This window comes from Phascolarctos cinereus, unplaced genomic scaffold (genome assembly GCF_003287225.1).
Source record: "Phascolarctos cinereus isolate Bilbo 61053 unplaced genomic scaffold, phaCin_HiC Scaffold_726;HRSCAF=1367, whole genome shotgun sequence".
Classification (NCBI taxonomy): Eukaryota; Metazoa; Chordata; class Mammalia; order Diprotodontia; family Phascolarctidae; genus Phascolarctos; species Phascolarctos cinereus.
The window spans coordinates 223256287-223275202 of NW_027556098.1; the positions used below are offsets into that span (position 1 = coordinate 223256287).

An 18916-nucleotide genomic window follows, 5' to 3' on the forward strand; every position below is an offset into this window, starting at 1 on the left:
TTTATCTTAATGAACCCCAAGGGCTATATATTTGTTACCTCCTTCCATACTCAAAATTTGGCTGTAGATAAAGGATGCATGATTTTATTTCCATTCTAAAGATAGGGGAATTAATGCAAAAATGACATTGTATATTGTCCAAACTGACCTAAGAAAATGGGTATACCTTCATTTAGGAGTTGGAACAGAGCCCTTGATTCTCAAAGCCTTTGATTCCTAGCCAAATGTTCCTTTTGCTAGCTTACAGTACTCCTGTACTTAAAATATGCTTTTAATGTCTTAAATGCCTTAAAATGTCTTAAAAATAAGGATTAAATCATCTATCAAAACCAATCTTTAGATTACTACCCTAAATACATAGTTTAAATATGTATTAGCTGGGTTTTAAATCACTCTATCAACAAACATGTATTAACATGTCTATTACGTTTCAGGCATTATAAATACTAAGGCCACAAAGACAAAAATAAAACATTATCTGTCTTCAAGGAGCTTACATTCTAACCAGGAATATTTAGTAAGCTCTTCCTTTTTTTTTTCTAAATGAAATGTTATTTAACAATTTTTTTAGTGGAGACATATTTCCAGGCTTTCTTGTAAAAATATCTACTTTTATATCAAAATCTCTTAGTGTTTCTATTTGATACACTAAAAATTCAATAGATGGTGTTAATTTTCCTAAATGTAACGTATTTACCCAAAGTAAAGGAGGAAATATGGACTCTCCTAGTTCCGAATATATTTTTGCAGACAACATATTTATGTGGAAGATTAAGAATATCTATACTGCTTCCCCTCTTTTAACATGTCATAATTATTTTTTTTAGCTTATAGAATTTATAGTTGTAAAGAATTTTAGAGATTATCAGGTCCACCCCTCTCATTTCATAGATGAGGAAACTGAATTTCAAAGAGATGGTTACTTGTCAAAAGTCATACAGATAATAAATGCAGAGCCAGAATTTGAACCCATTGTATACCTAGAAACCCAGGTTTTTGCTCTATGCCACATGCTCACTTGAAAATATTACATGAATCTTACTTGTGTACCATATGGTTTAGCTACTTTTGCAGGGGAGGGAAAGAAGGAGATTTTAAGAGAATTGGAAAACATGATTGTGGTCCTCAAGTATTTGATGGATTCTCATGGAAAAGAAGAATTAGATTGATTAAATCTGTATATTTGATTGTAAATTTGATTCATGCCCAAAAGAATAAGGAGTGCTGGTTGACAGTAATAGTCATCTAAAGGCAATGAATAACACCTTTCTAGTGATCTCCCTACAAGGGCTATATTAGTACTGATCAGAGATGGTACCAGGGATTCTTGTTCCATTGGAAAAGTTAGACTCTGAAATCTCTTCCAGTTCTTTTATTTCTTTCTATTAAAATAATTTTCTTGTTGATAATAGATTTCTACTACGTATAGAAGATAATACTTGACTATAATTTTCCTAAGTTCAAAAAAGTATTAAAATTGATAAATAATATCATTAGGTTCCTTTGAAATGTCTACATTTTTAAATAATTCTAATTTAACTCCACAGGTATCTGAGCATATTTGTAAACCTAGGCAATGTTTCAGCTCTTGGAATTTTCTCATTTTTGAGAGTTTTGAAAGCTATTTCTCTAACCACAGGTAAGATGTGATTTGCACAGTCTTTAGGATCATTGCCTTTCCAGCCCTGTAGGTATTTTGGGGGGAGGGGGGAAGGTGATATGTTTGTATGTGAATTTCCTGATTATATTTATCTAATACTATATGTATGTATGTATATGTCTGTGTGTATATATATGCATGTATATTTATGTATATATATATATATATATATATATATATGTATGCATGTGTGTGTGTATGTGTGTATGTAGTCTGGGACGATGTTTTGAAATTGAGAAATTTTGGAATTTTTTAACTCCTGGAATCACAGATTTAGAGCTGGAAGAAAACTGAGCTGTCAGCCTCCCTTATCTGACCCATGAGGAATCTGAATCTCAGAAAAATGAAATGATTTGTCCAAGGTTTTAGGCAGCTAAGTGGTGCAGTGGATAGAGTGCTGGGCCTGAAGTCAGGAAGACATCTTTCCAGAGTTCAACTCCAGCCTCAGACTCTTACTTACTAGCTGTGTGAATCTGGGCAAGTCACTGAACCCTGTTTGCCTCAGTTTCCTCATCTGTATAATGAGCTGGAGAAGGAAATGGCAAACCACTTCAGTATCTTTGCCAAGAAACCCTAAATTGATTCATGAAGAGCCGGATATGACTGAGCGACTAAACTGAAACCGCACAGATATTAAATAGCAGAACTAGGATTCAAACCAAGGACCCCTGACTACAAATCCAGGGCTCTTCTTTATCACACTTAGAAAACCATTTCAGTCTGAGAACCAGGTTAAATAATAATACTTCTTTGGTATATAAAAGCTATGTAAAGAAGCACTCCAGAGACACAGATTTGGAATCAGTGGTCTTTGGCTCATTTATTTGACCCTGGGCAAATCTCTTAACCTCTGTAGGCCTGAGTTTCCTCCACTGTAAAATGAAGAAGGGTCAACTAAAGAACCTTTAAAACCCTTTTCCACTATGAAGCCCATGGTACTTACTTGCTAACTTTTATTTTAGGGTCGGTACAAGAATAGGTAGGGATGAAATGATTTTCATTGAAAACCTTGTTATATGATATTAATGCTATTAAAATCATGAATAAAAGAATAATCTATTGTAAATGATGTTACTACTGAAAATCAGGTTTAAGAGTTTAATTCAAAATTATGGCTCTCCCAGTCTACATAAGAGCCATAGAGGTTAAGTGAAACTTTTTCTCCTGTTTAAAATATAATTTTAAATGGTCCTTATTTTGCATACTCATGATAGGAAATCTCAATCCAATTAAAATGTTGAACTCTTTTTTTCAATAGTAATACAGCTAATAATCCCTTTAATATCGAGTTCATAAGAGTGTTGTGAAGCTCAAATGAAATGTGTAAAGAACTATGCAAACATGGAAAGGCTTTGTATATATCCTATGGTTATTGTTGTTGCCAATAAACCACATCTTAATTCAAAACCTTCTTCATGTTGTCAGGATTTGCAGCTCAACATTACATTTTTGCTCTACCAATGTCCCATTAAATAAAGATACTGTGCTTAACAAGAATTAACTAGTGAAATAGATGGCTTCCCTTTATATGATGAAACAGTATTAAGTAGCTCGTTCATTTAAGCTTTCCCACAAATGTCCTGGAGAATATTTTGCTATGTGTAATGTGACCCAGTAACCTTTAGAGTAATACTGCTACATGTAAACATTGTGTTCTTACCTACCTGAGCCTTTTGATGAAAACTAGGGCATCATGGGTATCTAGGTGGTACAGCAGATAAAGCACCAGGTCTGGCCACAAGAAGATTCATCTTCCTTAGTTCAAATCTGGGCTCAGACACTTACTAGCTCTGTGACTCTGGCAAGTCCCTGAACCCTGTTTACCTCAGTTTCCTCATCTGTAAAATGATCTGGAGAAGGAAATGGCAAACCAGTCCAATATCTTTGCCAAGAAAACTGCAAACATGGTCATGAACAGTTGGGCACAACTGAACAACAAGAGAACAAGGTCACTTGTGGCACACGGTCATTGGTTTGAAGTATTACATATGTTTTGCAATAAAAAGTTAAGAATTTATTCAGTTAGATGTTTAATTTCACTGTAGCAATGCTGTTTTTCCCCCTCCATCTTTTCAGGTACAAGGATTATTATCGGGACCCTGACTCGGTCAGCAAAGATATTTTGTCATGCAGTGATCCTAACTGTGTTTTGTTTGAGTGTCTTTGCTGTCATGGGGATGCAGCTATTCATGGGCAGCCTGAAGCATAAATGTTTACCATGGCCTCAAGAAGAGAGAAACATGACTAATATTCTGTCAGACAATGAAAGTAAGCATCACAACTCCAAAAGTGTGCAGTCTTCCAGCAATTGTGTTAATGCTGGACTCCAGTGAAGTCACAACGCTTTAAATGCATTTAATTGATTTGGTCATGGATCTAGATAGTTTTACAGATTTTTTCTCTTTCTTTTTTTGACCTCAATTGTAAATATCTCATTTATGTCTCCAGGCATTCCAGTCAAGGTTAACTAAGAATGGAAGTTCACTGAACATAAACAGAAAGACAGTCCTTGCCTTCAAGGGGCTTGCCTTCTAAAGGGGGAATCACAGATGGAGAGCTAGAATGGACCTAAGATGTCATGTTGTCCAACTCCTTTTCTTTATAGCATCACTAAGGAAGGACTGAAATGGTACCCTCAGAGGGCCTTTTTTCAAAAGAATACAAGCAATTTGTAATGATTTCTAAAAAGCATTACCGATGACAGCAAAGAAAAAAAAATAGCTGAGTCAATGTGACGTAGAAAAAGGATCCTTAGACTTGAAGTCAAGACCTGAGTTCAAATCCCAATGCTTCTATTTTTAGTAGTATGACTATAACATTTAATCTCTTTGATCCATGGCTTTGTGATCTGCTAAATGGAAATGATAATAATTCTACTATCTACCTCACAGACTTTTTAAAAAGACAGTCCTTTGTAAATCTTTAAGGACTAAAGAAATGTGAGTTGTTTACTCATCTCAATATTATAGAAGCCAACAAACTAAATACATTAATGCAATTTCTGTTCTTGTTAATTTACAAGAATTCAGATCTTTACTGTTCATTGCAAATACTATGAATTGTGCTTTATTTTAGTCTGTCAGAAGCATAATCAACTTTATTCCATGTTCAAATAATCAGCCACTCAAATTTAAGTGTATCTTTTGAACTAGTTAAAAACAAAATGTTGACATAGTTTGTTTTTGAGTCAAATGCTGCTGCTTTAAGAATCTCTTGGTTTCAAAAGCAGTTATTGAAATGATAGCCTTATATGCATCAAATGAAGAATAATTTTGACATCTTAGGCAAATATTTTTCTGATATGTATGTATATATACATATAATTTTGTATATGTATTATGTGTATATATGTGTGTGTGTATGTATGCATGTGTGTATGTGTATCTCCATTTCAGAACTCTTGTGACTCAGCTGTAGGTCTTAGTTTTTGGCATTCTTAAGCCTTCCATTACTGACCATTGTATTCTTTATTTTTTTCTTTCTACCCTTCCCTGGTCTCTCCTCTCTCTGTGTATGTATTTATTTTAATTGTAACAGCAATTTGTACATTTTCACATTAAAACAGAACATAATTCTTTCAATTGAATGAAAAGGAAAATTTTGCAATAAAAAACTAAATTACAGTAAGGAACATCAATTCCAAACTAGAACTTTTACATTCTATCCTCCATTGACTGGAAAGACTAAAGTCATCATTAGAAGAGAATTTTTTTTAAAAAACTATCATCTTAATCCACAAGGGTGTCAGATAACATCACAATTAAACATGTAAAAAGGCAGAAGCCATGGTATCAAAATATCTGTTTAACCCACTCAAACATCCCAAACCTATCCTGACTAACTGTCTATAACCCATGTCTTATAAATTATCACAAAAAAAAAGTAAGGGGGGAGAGAGAGAGAGAGAGAGAGAGAGAGAGAGAGAGAGAGAGAGAGAGAGAGAGAGAGAGAGAGAGGAAGTAGACAGAGTTGTGTTGGTAAATGCCAGCTGTCTATATTCACAGAGAAATAGTCCTATCTCTGAATCCAATGTACAGAGAAAAAGGAAAAAATGCTTGAATTCTAAGCACTCCTACACAAGGGCCGTCTGCCTTTCAGCTCCAGCAATGCAAAGAAAATTTTATTCTTTTTTCCCCCAACAGAATACTGTTAGTTGATTCTACAAACATTTTTTTTTATGCAGAAGGGATAAAATGAACTTAGAAAAGAACTATTTGTTAGATTATTCTCCTACTTTCTTCTGCCTATCCCCAGCTTCTAGTTGTAAATCGTAATGTAAAGAGGAGGAAGAAGGCAGAAGAGGAGAGGGGGCAATTAACAGAGACAGAGATATACACACACAAAAGACACAGACAGGCAGAGGCAGAGAGAGAGAACACAAGAACTGAGGGCAACTGAGCACAAGAGAAAATTTTAAAGTAAAAGGATTTAATTTTCTCCCGGGGACTGGATAAAAATTTTAAAAGATAAGAGGAAATTTGTTATCCTACTTCAATTAGCCATCTTTTTTCTTCATCTTCCACTCCCTTCTCTTCATTTTCATTACGTTCTTCATTGATGTACTCCATTCCTTCCTCCTCCTCCTCCTTACCATGGTAATCATTATCATGGCCATCATCATCTTCATCTCCCACATGAAAAATCATGTCATATTGAGTATCAGAGACCAAGTAGTAAAAGGTTTGAGCAGATGCCATCTTTGATGACCTCTCCTAGTTCATCTGCACCTGCATCAGAATTGTTGGTGAACAAAGAAGGAAAGCTTTCTGCCTCTTTATGTTGCCTCCTCCATATGGTTTCATTGTTACATTAAGCAAAATTATGTTTCTGCATAGTTTGTCACACTGATCCTAGTCCTGCACTCTTGGACCAATCTTTCACTTAATTGGTAATGTTTTCTTCATTAATAAAACTCATTAAGTTATCAGTTATTTATAAATCAGAGTGAATATGTCTGAAAGTGAGAAATAAGGTATAGCCTGATATCACCTTCCCTGCTCAGTAAACTCTAGTGGCTCCCCGTCACTTCCAAGATCAAATATAAAATCCTCTGTTTAGCATTCAAAGCCCTTTATTACCTGCCTCCCTCTCCATTTAGTCTTCTTCTTCCTTCCACTATCCCATGCACTCCATGATCCAGTCACATTGGCCTCTTTGATGTTTCTAAAACCCAACACTCCATCTCTTGGCTCTAATTATTTCCACTGGCTGTCCTCCATGCATTGAATGCTTTCCCTTCTTATCTCTGCCTCCTAGCTTCCTTTAAGTTCCAGCTGAAATCTCATTTTCTACATGAAGTCTTTCCCCATCTCATATGCTGCTGTTGGCCCTCTGTTGATTATCTCCAATTTATCTCACATATAGTTTATTTGTACATAATTGTTTACATGTTGTCTTTCCTGTTAGATTGTAAACTCCTTGAAAGCAGGGATAACCTTTTGTCCTTTTTGTATCCTCAGCACTTGGCACAGTGCCTGACACCTAGTAAGTACTTAATACATGTTTATTAGCTGATGGAAATAAAGGTCTGTGAAGTAGTCACTATGAAATAGTGGAAAGGGCACTAGATTTTGAGGCTTGAGGCTCAATTCCCTAAACTGATACTATCTTTGTAATCTTCAACCAGTCCTATAAGCTCTCTAGGCCTAATTTTTTTCATCTTTAAAATGTGAGGGTTGAACTACATGATTTCTTATGTTTCTTCCACCTCTGAATCTAGGATCTTATGAAATGCAAGAAGTGTAGGCCAGGGCAAATGTTACTCACTGCATAATTTTCCTTATGGATGACCCTAAATATATGATACAGCTATAATGAGCTTTGAAAATCCTGAGTAATGGTACCAGTTTAGTACATTTTCTCATTCACATTTTCAGGATATGACATTTTTCATTTGGAAGGAGAAATGAATGCTCTCCTTTGTGGCAACAGTACTTTTGCTGGGTAAGTAGTATTGTATTGTATTGTATTGTGTTGTGTTTTTCATCCACATCCAGATGATAGGATATCAATCTACCAACAAATATTCACTGAGAATCTATTATAAACTAGGCACTGAGAGATACAGAGATTTAAGAAAATATCACCATGACCCAAGTTTATATAATCCTTTACAGTTTGTGAAGCTCCATCTTCAGAATGAATGCTGTAATTCAGGTAGTTCAAATGTTGTCTTTCCTATGTTATAGATAAATAAACTGAAGATGAAACGGTAAGTTCCCCTTTATAGGTAGTAACAAAATCTTAGAATAGGAAGGGTAGAGTAGAATCTACTGTGTCTACAACCTGCCCAAGTGGTCTAGACTTTACTTGAAGCCTCTAGTGAAGGGGAGGCTATTAATTCCTAGAGCATCTCAGTCAATTTTCATATAACTGATTGTCATTGTCCCTGTGAATAAAGGTCATAAAAATCATCTTAATTAAAGGATATTCTTGGGAAATATTTTTTTGCAGAAATTCCTTGAAGTATGATATACACTAACCTGCTTCCATTTCCTTGTACTATTTTAGCTGAAAGGATTTAATTCAGCAAGTGTCCGCCACGTGCCCTACACTGTAGTAAGTTCTGTAGGGGATAGAAAGATGATTATGATATTATCTCTGTACACAATGAATTTATTCAATAAATATTGATTTATCCCTGTTATCCAAGCTTGTTTTGAAAAAAAAAAGTGGTATGAAGATGGTGGAGTAAAAGCAGTGACTTGCTTGGGCTCTCCCCTACACCCCTCCAAATATCTGTTAAAAAAAATGGCTCTAAACAAACAAAAAAGTGGTATGATGGTTTCAGGTTGATTCTGACTCCCTGTACAACTGAAAGTAGAACACCTGCCATTTTGTTCCATATTTAGGTGAGAGTAAGCTGGTTTAAAACATAGTATTAATTACTTGTTTCTTAAACAGATAAAAAAATAAACTAAAATATATTAATTCTTTCTCTTATGTGTAGTCAGTGTCCAGAAGGATACCTATGTATGAAAACTGGTGGAAATCCTGATTATGGCTACACAAATTTTGATAATTTTGGCTGGGCTTTCTTGTCTCTATTAAGATTAATGACCTTGGATTTTTGGGAAAGCCTCTACCAACAGGTGAGAATCAAGCCATATGCTGCATTTTTATGATAGACATAAAACCTCATGTAATTTCATCAGACTTATCATCATGTAGGATTTTTTAAAAGAAGCTGTTCATTTTTAACAATCATTCTACTTGGTAACATTTTAAAATGGGATTTATGCTGTATTTTCAGAAGCAATAATATACATTTTTGAGAGACTAATTATTGGATCACAAATCTTTTATTGATATTTTTCTGGAGGTCTACCTGATCATTAGATCCACTATCTTTTCCCATTTCAAAATATTATTCTAATGTTGGTTAAAAATAGGTTGCTGTGGAGTAATTTGAAAAGCAAAAGACTTTCACTAATAAGCTATTAAATGCAGCTCATTGTAATTATTTTGAATAATTGAGTTTTGGCAAATTCCATTTAAATAGTCAATGTAAATTTATATGGTGAAACTAGTTAAACACAAATTGGTTGCTGCTTCCAAGACTCTGAGAGGAATATAGCCAGAAAACTAATGGAATCTCCAAATCTAATTTGACAGTATAATTTATTTTATAGTAAATGATGTCAAATCACTCTTACATTGAATTTTATATCTTACAAAACATTTTCCTCACAACTCTGTGAGTTAGGTTATAACACGTTGCTTTATCCATTTTGTAAATGAAGAAAGTAAGGCTAAAAAGATTCAGTGAGCTTACGGTCTCTTTCCTAGTAAGTGTAACAGGTTTTGTAATCTTCACCACCATCCTACCTTCATTTCAACACTTCTTTGCTTCAACACTCTATTAGTTTAGGACAGGGATGAAGCCCTAGAGAGAGATGGCTGCGTGAGAGTTTGCTTATAGGTGTCAACTTGGCCCTACCTTTGGGTTGTTTTCCCCAGGGTTTCACAGAAAAAAAAAAAGACACCTAGTCTTTCATTCCATTCAAGTCCTTCCGTTCTGCTGATAGCAGGATAGCCTGTTTGCCCACTGCAGCCTGAATCTGGCACAATCTAGGATAGATCGTGTAGAGCTATGGTGGAACAAGCCAACTGCAACTAGACCTTATTGGAGGAACAACCCCAGATCAAGATTAGATTAGATTGGAAATTGTGATGAAATTATCCCAGCATGGTGAGACTAAAAAGACTTGGTTCCACTGGCAACTTAACCCCTGTTTTCTTTGAGTGTTTGCTTGTTAGGACAATTTCGGTGAATTCTAATTATTCAACTGCTTTCCTTGATCATTCTCCTCATGGACAATGATGTTGGCCAGTGAGACAATAAGAATAAAGTCAAATAGAAAAAAATGGTTTCTTTGTAGTTTTGCTGGTCGAAAGCTTCTTTACAGTTACCTTCCTAGATTTTCATAAACCATATGGTCCTTAAAAGTAAACTGTCAATGAATGAGTTTGATTAATTCAGCATAAAAAGTTTTCCTAAGTTTAGGTAGGAGATCAGGGCAGGAGAGACCTCAGGATAGCAAAAAACAGGAGTAGCCTACTATGTTTAGTCTTACTATTTTGTCTGAGTATTTTGCCCAAACACTAGCATTGAACACCTTGTAGCCACAAGGCTGGAACCCTGAGGGTAGTGCCACCAGATTGCCAAAATATATACTTCAATGCCTGGCTTATAACTGTTATATTTTATAGCATGTCAGTGGCCTAAAAAAAAAAAGTGTATGATATGGTCAAAATATCCCAGCCTTGGAAAATCATTTACTCATGGGGATTATCTGATATCTTAAAAAAAAGTACAAAATACATTAAAAAAGAAAGGAGAGATTATAAATCATTCCAATAGAAATTTGAAATTTCTAGCATTTGGTTATGTATTACTCCACTCTTGTATTAATAATCCTTTTCTGTGTCTAAAACAAATGAGAATCCTTAATCTGGACAATGGTTGATCTTCCTAGTATGTTTGTTTACATAATTTTAATTAATTAAGCTTGATTATTTTGAGAAGGCTGAGGGGTGGAGGACATATAAGGGAAAGACATGATCCAAAATATTTTAAATTCAAAGTAGTTATACATTATTATATATATATATATAAATAACTATATAAATATTTTGATATATTATTTAATTTTATTTAGATAATTAACATATTATGAATGAAAGGAAATTAATACTCATTTTGAAATTTAAATCATTACCCTTTTTTTCCCTATCTAAATACAACCTGTCATAGTTTAGCTTACATAATTAAGTTTTTCATCCCTGAGGCTTAAGAGCAAGTGACCTAATTTTGTTTGGTGTGGGTTTCTGATGTAGGTTGGTGGGGGAAGGGAATCAGTGAGATTTTTTAGCAGTAGGAAATGGATGTAAGAAAACTTTCTAAGAAAGGACAGCAAAAGCTATAAACTTATCTTATATAACAAATAGTAATGAAGCTAAAATAGTTCTCTTTCCCCTTCAAAGTATTTATAGCTTTACTTTAACTCTTCCCCCATTTTTCTACCCAGTTGTCATATTTTTAAAATAAGGTACTTAAGAAAAAGATATAATTCACATTATATGAAAACTAAGTCAGTTTTACCTAAATTCCCAAAGGACATCTTCCTGTGAAGTAACTATTTTTTTTTCCTAAATAGAAAAGTTATAGCATTTGCTATCTCTATAGGAAACTATCAAGCCTTGGGTTTCCTCTACTTTGGAAAACCCAGAGTTTAAGAACCACTGGAACCATGTTTAATAGTCTCCAAAGAGAGAAGAGAGAGAGAGAGAGAGAGAGAGAGGAGAGAGAGAGAGAGAGAGAGAGAGAGACAGAGAGACAGAGAGACAGAGAGACAGAGAGACAGAGAGACAGAGAGAGAGACAGAGAGAGAGAGAGAGAGAGAGAGAGAGAGAGAGAGAGAGAGAGAGAGAGAAGAGAGAGAGTGCTGATAGCTTCAACTTTAGATCACAGGTTCCTAGATTTTGAGTTAGAAAAGTGCTTAGGTACTATCTACTACAATGTTCTCATTCCAAATAGGGAAACTAAGGCTTAGAGGGGTGAGGTAACCTGCCCAAGAAGACACAGGTAGAGATTTGACCTCAAGTGCTCTAACTCCAAATACACTGTATATTTCTCTAATATGTAACTCTAATTTTCAAAGGGCATATAATGTGAGATTATATTAAACCCTCTGCTTTCTCTAGTAAACGCCTATCCAGGAAATTAAAATCATGAAAGAATAACAATAATAGTAATATCTAGCTTTTATATAACACTTCAGATTTGCAAAACACTTTACAAATATAATTTCTTCTGATATTCACTCCCAATAACCCTGGGAAATAAGCATTATCATTATCATCTCAATTTATTTATTTATTTATTTATTTAGACACATGAGGTAACAGAAGCACAGAGGTTAAGTGACTTGCTCACAGTCACATATCTGAGGCCACATTTGAACTCAGGCCTTCGTGACTCCAGGGCCAGGACTCTATCTACTGGACCACATAACTGCATAGTGATAACTTTCATAACAATTTTTTGTCATAAAGCATAAAAAAATAATTTTTCTCTGTTTCTCCCTCTATCCTGGTTTAGACCCTACGAGCTGCTGGGAAGGCCTACGTGATATTTTTTGTGATTGTAATTTTCTTTTGCTCCTTTTATCTGGTAACCTTGAAACTGGCTGTAGTTGCCATGGGTTATGAAGAACAGAAACGGGCAACCATTAGAGCAGCAAAGCGAAGACAGGTGAACTATCAAGCCATGTTATATCGATGCAGAAGAGAGCAAGAAGCTACTGAGGTATTATCATTGTGACTTTAAAAGACTTCATAGAAACAAAGGGCTTGAATGGACCTCCAGAGGCTTGGCTATCTATCATCCTGCTTCCAAATTAATGTTCTCTCATCACTTCATTCTAAATTAATATATATATTACTTGACTTGAAATATACTAAATGGAACCAGATTGGTTTGGCAAGAATGGCACAACCAATGTTTGTGGCAGTGAACTTGATGGATTCAAAGGAACCAAGTTGTTAAGGGGCTTCAGTCTCAATGTGGAGTCCTTTGCCACTCAGTGTCACAGCCAGTTGACCTAGATCTCCTCTAAGCCCAGAAACTCTCTGCTGAGGATTACCCTTGGCTTCTACTTGGTGACTTCTATTTTGGTTTGGGAGATCTTTTAAATGTAAAATACATAGAAACCAATGGTCTAAAATACCAAATTTCTATAGCCAGATAATGTTTATATTGCATTTATTATTTATATTGTATATTAATATATATTATATTTATAGAACTTAATAGTGAGGTATTTTGAAAATGTATAGTTCATTTTCCATCTAGTTATACATACATATCATTTGAAGCTTCATTTATTTCTTGTTTTTAGGTGACAGGGAACTAAGGAAAGACACTTTTCTGCCCTACAAATTTGACTTAAGATTAAAGCAATAATACCTTTATAAGTAATACAACAGTTACATGCTAAAATACAATAAAAACTCTAAAACATTGCCAATGTTGGGAATAAGGGCAACACCTATTTCTTGGCCTTTCCTAGTTGGAGCAAGGGAAAAGCACTATAGCTCTCTTTGTACATATGGCCAGTATTTGAACTACAAATTAAGTCTGTACTGAACTGACTTACAACATACTGCTTTACTGGTTTTTTTTTTGAGGAAATTTCTTGGTGTTGCTACTAAAGCCATATTTAAACTCTGGCCTAACAGGCAATGACAGCTATTGGAGCAGATGAAAAGAAAAAGTTGGCAAAGATGAAAGTTCTTCTGAAACATCCAATGAGATTTCAGATCTTAATGAGAGGACAGAACAAAGGAAGAAAGAGAATCCAGAGAAGCAGGCTGATAGAGAGGAAAAGGAAATCGATGCAAAATTGCATCAATTTGAATCAGAAGACTGCATCAGAAGAAAAGTTTCCCTTCCTGTTATAAACACTCAGAAAATAATGTATAAAAAGGGGTCATTTACACAGCAGGTAACAACTTTCTTATATGACCAATGATAAGATAAGCAAATTTCTAAGAACTACTAATCCTAATCATATAGTCTTTTTGCTTAATGGGGAGGAGAAATGGGTTTGTGTGGGATAGAGTAAGGGGGTAATCTTAGAAAGAAAAGATAAACATGTGTCTTTCTCCTTAGATCTGATATTTTTGCAATGAATTTGTGATTTTAAGAAGTCCAGATTCTGTCTTCAGCGTACTTTCAAAATAACAGATATCCTAAGACAAATTCACTTTGAAAAAAATATATAAAAATGAATCATGGATGCTGAAATTATTTAAGAAAATGTGTTTTAAAATATATGAATTGGTGAAATATGATGAAATGACAGGAAACATGTTGAATGTATAATTGTGATTGTTTTATGAATTGATATTTTATCAGTTATTTGATTAAGTCAGAGGCAGAATATAAACAAAATAAATGTGCTAAAGAATGCAAATAATGTCATTGTTAGAATTAGTCTCCCTGCCTTTAGCCTCTTTTCTTTCCAGTCCAGCTTTCACATCACTGTCAAACTAATTGTCAGCATGATTCAACAACAATAGCTAGTTATCATTTTTCATAGTGCTTTAAGGTTTGCAAAATCCTTTTTAAATACCATTTTATTCTAACAACAAACCTAGGAAATAGATGCTATTATTATCCCCATTTTAGAGTTGAGTAAACTGAGATAAACAGAGGCTAGGACTGGCCTAGAGTCACATAGCTGGTGTCTTAGGCCACATTTAAAATCAGATCTTCCTAACTCCAGGTCCAATGTGGCATCTAACTGCCTATTAGTGAAAAGAACACTGGATTTGGGAGTCTAGGGACCTAGGTTCATATTCTTACTCTGCCAGTTGCTATTGTCTGTATACTCTCATTCAAGTCACTTCACTTAGCTCTGGTTGTTTCCTCCTTTTATAAAAATGGACCAAGTTGGCCTACAGGACCTCCAAGGTCCTTTCCAACTCTAAATCTACAATCTGATTATTCTAACTTAAAAATTACTCTATGACCCTTCCATTCTGGTGAAGAAAAAAAAAGGAAGGACTGGGGAGGAATTATTTCGTAAGCATCTAATATGATATGTTCACTCAATGTAATGTTCCCATGGTTTTTAATGATCTGATTTCTTTAGAAAAGACATCTTAACTGAAACCATCCTAGAGTATGTTAGGTTATAGGCCTTCCCTTAAAAATGAGACTTTCTCACAAGAGATTTCTTTCCTCTGGGAAAATAAGAAAATCTCTAAATAAGAAATAAAAAAAGTCTCTAAGGTAAGAAAGTCTTTAAATAAGAAAACCTTAGACAATTAAGAAATGGAATGATTCTGAGGACACAAATAATCTGTTTAAGATAAGAGGCTGAATCATTTTATAATTGGAAGAGATCTTTCTTCCTTCAAAATCATATTGGAGACTACATAGTATGTGAGCAGCTGATTACATACCTCCATAAAAAAAAAAAATTAAAAAAACACGCCTTTGGCCTACTATTACACTATACTCTTTTTCTTTGTTTTTTCTTTTCTTTTTTTTTAAATCTAGACTTTTTAAAAAAATAGTGTAAATAACCTGGAAAGGTGAAAAATGAGTCTTCTCTGTGTTGGGTACCTCTCACATAATTGTGCTAATGATAGCAGATGCTCACATTTTATATGAACTTGGGATTTATAAGGTAAATTCTTCCCATCCCTGTGAGGTAGAGAGTTTGTTATCTCTATTGTATAGAAGTGAATAGTGAAATAAACAGAGGATTTAGTGACTTGCCCTTGGTAACACACACAGCTAGCAAATGTCAGAACTGGGATTTAAAAGAGATCTTTCTGTATGACATAAAGCTCTTTTCATCATTATATTATGCTTTTTTCCATAAACACTCAGAGATAAACATGAAATTATTTTCTGATTGTACATGAAGCTATGAATAATTTTCTACATAAATTAGAAATAACTAAATCATGCATTAAAACTGACAGTATATGAACCACTGTGCTAATTACAGTGAATTTGTCAATACAAATAGAAGCTAAAAGAAAGTGCATCCCTCCCTGGCCTCAAGGAACTTATATTCAAATGAAGGAGATAGCAGGGAAGTGGAAACCAAAGGTGTATAGGATGGGGAGGACATAAGAAGGCTTGGAGAACAGCTAGAAAACAGTCCAGAGAGTCAGGAGTTGAGCCAGGTTAGAGATGAGGATGGCTGTCATGGATGCTTACTCAAAAGGAAGTTCCAAAAAGGGACTCACCAATAAAAGAAAGAGGCCATAGGGAGGAGGCAGTTCCATCTTGAGAAGGCTATTGGTTTGGAGGTAGAAAAGTAATACAGGGAGTCAGGAATTGAGTTGGGTAAGATTATTAATTATGCCTTTGCAAAGGCTATGTCACATGCTGAAAATGCTTTCCCTCCTCACCTTGCCTTTTAGAATCTCTCACTTACTTTAAGGCTCAAACAGATGATATCTCAAACACCAGTCCTAGCCTGATTCCCCCTCCCACAATATTAGTCCTTACCCTCTTAATCTGCATTTTCTCTATTTTCTGGATTGACTTCATCTGTTTACATACTCCTAGTAAAAAAGGTAAGCACTGAGCACATTGATTTGCACAATTGTGTTTAGAAAGACTATAATTTCATTGATATAAGGAACTCTCCGTGAAGAAATTACTTCTTCCAATACAAGTACATCACCTGCTAAGCAATTTGTCATTTTAAAAAGTTACCTGGGAACATTGGAATGTTAAATCTCTTGCCAAAAGTCACAAACCAGTATGTGTTAAACATGGAATTTCAACTAGAGTTTCCTGTTTCTGAGGTTGATTTTCTTCCCATAATGCCACTGGCCACCTACCATTAATACCTTTCTAAACTAGAATATAGTTTTTGACTGTCTTCCCAGCACATAGCACAACAAGTAAACATAGATAGAATTGGATTAAATCACTTGCCAGATAAAATTTCAGCTATGGAAAAGTATGTAATGATGATGAAGATGCTGAGACCCTAGTTTTAGACTTTGTATTTGCTAGGACAAGCAATATGAACTTTATGAAAATTTTTAATTTAGCAGGAAAATGTGACTATCCATTTAGAACCAGATGCTAAAGATTTGTAAACTGAACAAGACAACTCCTTAAAGAAATTAGAAATCATTGTGGCTGACTAAGCTTCCTTTTACCCTGTGGCTTGCTTCTTCTACCCCATGGGTACAGAGCTGACTTGCTATTGTTGTTTATTGTTTATTCATTTTCAATCATCTGTAACTCTTCCAGTTTTTCTAGGCAAAGATAGTGGAGTGATTTGCCATTTCCTTCTTCAGCTCATTTTACAGATGAGGAAACTGAAGCAAATAGGGTTAAGTGACTTGCATGGGGTCACACAACTACTAAGTGTCTGAGGATGGATTTGAACTCAGGTTTTCCTGACTCTAGCCTCAGCACTGTAACCACCGTGCCACTGTGCCACCTAGCAAGGTATTTTTACTTGTAAAGAAAATATTTAGGAAGACTAAAACCTATGTTTTGTCCTATTCTTGTCTATTCTGACCTACCTCATTCTCCCTCTGATATGACCCTTTTTCTTTGCCTTATTAACTTGAGCCCAAGTCCACTGCCTTGGATTTCTGACACTATTTTATATTCTGTTGTCTCATGACTATCTTTACCCAAATCAAACCATAAAAGGTGCTAAAAGTGTTCAAAAACAAAAAAAAAATTAAAGGAAACCAGGGAAGTTGTCCAAGCATGGGAGACAGCCAGGGCAAAGGTATGGGGAAGGAAATGGACTATCAGACCCGGAAAAATCATTTTGAAAGCTGTGTGGAGGATAGATTGGAGTGGGAAGAGACTATGAAGTATGGAAACCAATTAGGAGGTTGTTGCAATAATCTAGGTTAGAGCTGATGAGTTCTGGAATCAAAGTGTCAGTCTTGTGAGTGAAAAGGAGACCAAAACAAGAGATACTGTAGAAGTGGGAAGTGCTAAGTTTGTTAGGTAGACCAGAGTGAGGAGTCACAGATGCATCAGAGTAGTAGCCTGGCTAGGAGGACAGAAGTGACCTCATCAGTAATAGGAAACCTCAGAAGAGAGGAGGATTTGGAGAAGGAAAAGATAATGAGTTGAAGTGAATGAAAAACCTTACAGTTACTGGATAATTAATAATCAATTTATTAATTAGACTGATAATAAATTGGTGGTTTTTCTCAGAAATCAAAGACAAAACTGTGGAGACATTGAATGCTTTAAATACCTTTGGAAAGGAAAGCGGTGGGCCTGATGTGAAAATCAACCCTGATTGGTGAACAGCCAATGAGGGGGTAGACATTTAAATTAGGAAATAAGTTAAAAGTCTTCAGCTCCTCCTGTTGAGAACATGACTTAATTACGAGACTCAGCCACCTCCAGCAATCTAGACAGAGTAATCCAATTCTACCTAGACCACCGTGGTTGGCTTTCACCTTCGTGAGCTAATTCACTCTAAACTCCAAGCTAGGTTACAAGGGCATAAGTTTAACGCTTTGAAGCTGGACCTGGTAAGGTCTCCTAGTCTGGTGGGGTCACATCCAACTTCCAAGAGCATGTTCCCAGAGTATTTAGGCAATCTCATCTATCAGCCTTGTCCTTCAGAGAATAACCTAGAGGGGCTGATCCCTCAATGAGGAAATAAGAAAATCCTGGATTCCAATTTAATAATTAGGTATTACCATAATTTTTAAAAAATCACTTCTCTCAGAGTTCTGTTTAAACATATTGAGTTTGAGATGACTGCTGGATCTCTAGCTCAAATAACTAATCAGCAATTGGTGGAACTAAAGTTGAAGAGAGAGAGACTAGGAATGGATACATAAAGCAGCAAACCGTTTCCATAGAAATGGTCATTGAACCAATGGGAGCTGATGATAATATCAAATAAGAAATTAAAGTGAGAAAGTAGAATATTAGCCAGAATAGAACCCAGGGATACTTCTACAGTTACGGGGGAAGATATAAGTAATAATCTAGCAAAGGAAAATGAGAAAAATTGGTCAGACAAGTGGGAGGAAATCCAAGAAAGTTCAGTGTCATGAAAACCTAGAGAAGAGAGAAAATTCAGGAGGAGGCAGAGTTCAACAGTGCCAAGTGCTGCAGGGAGGTTGAGAAGGAAGACAATTGAAAAAAGAAAAAAAGAAAAAAGAAGGAAGACAATTTAGGAATAGCTATTAGGTTTGATAATTAATACACCATGGATAACTGGA

At 35.1% G+C, this 18916-nt stretch overlaps 1 protein-coding gene across 1 annotated transcript in view; it reads left to right on the forward strand.

The window, feature by feature from the left end:
- Positions 1-18916, forward strand: part of LOC110211528 (sodium channel protein type 9 subunit alpha-like) — a 109423-nt gene that overhangs the window by 32348 nt on the left and 58159 nt on the right. The window contains 7 exon segments of the mRNA XM_020990898.2: positions 1548-1639; positions 3737-3928; positions 7537-7603; positions 8610-8751; positions 12264-12470; positions 13403-13435; positions 13438-13668. Coding sequence (XP_020846557.2) covers positions 1548-1639; positions 3737-3928; positions 7537-7603; positions 8610-8751; positions 12264-12470; positions 13403-13435; positions 13438-13668 — 964 coding nt within the window.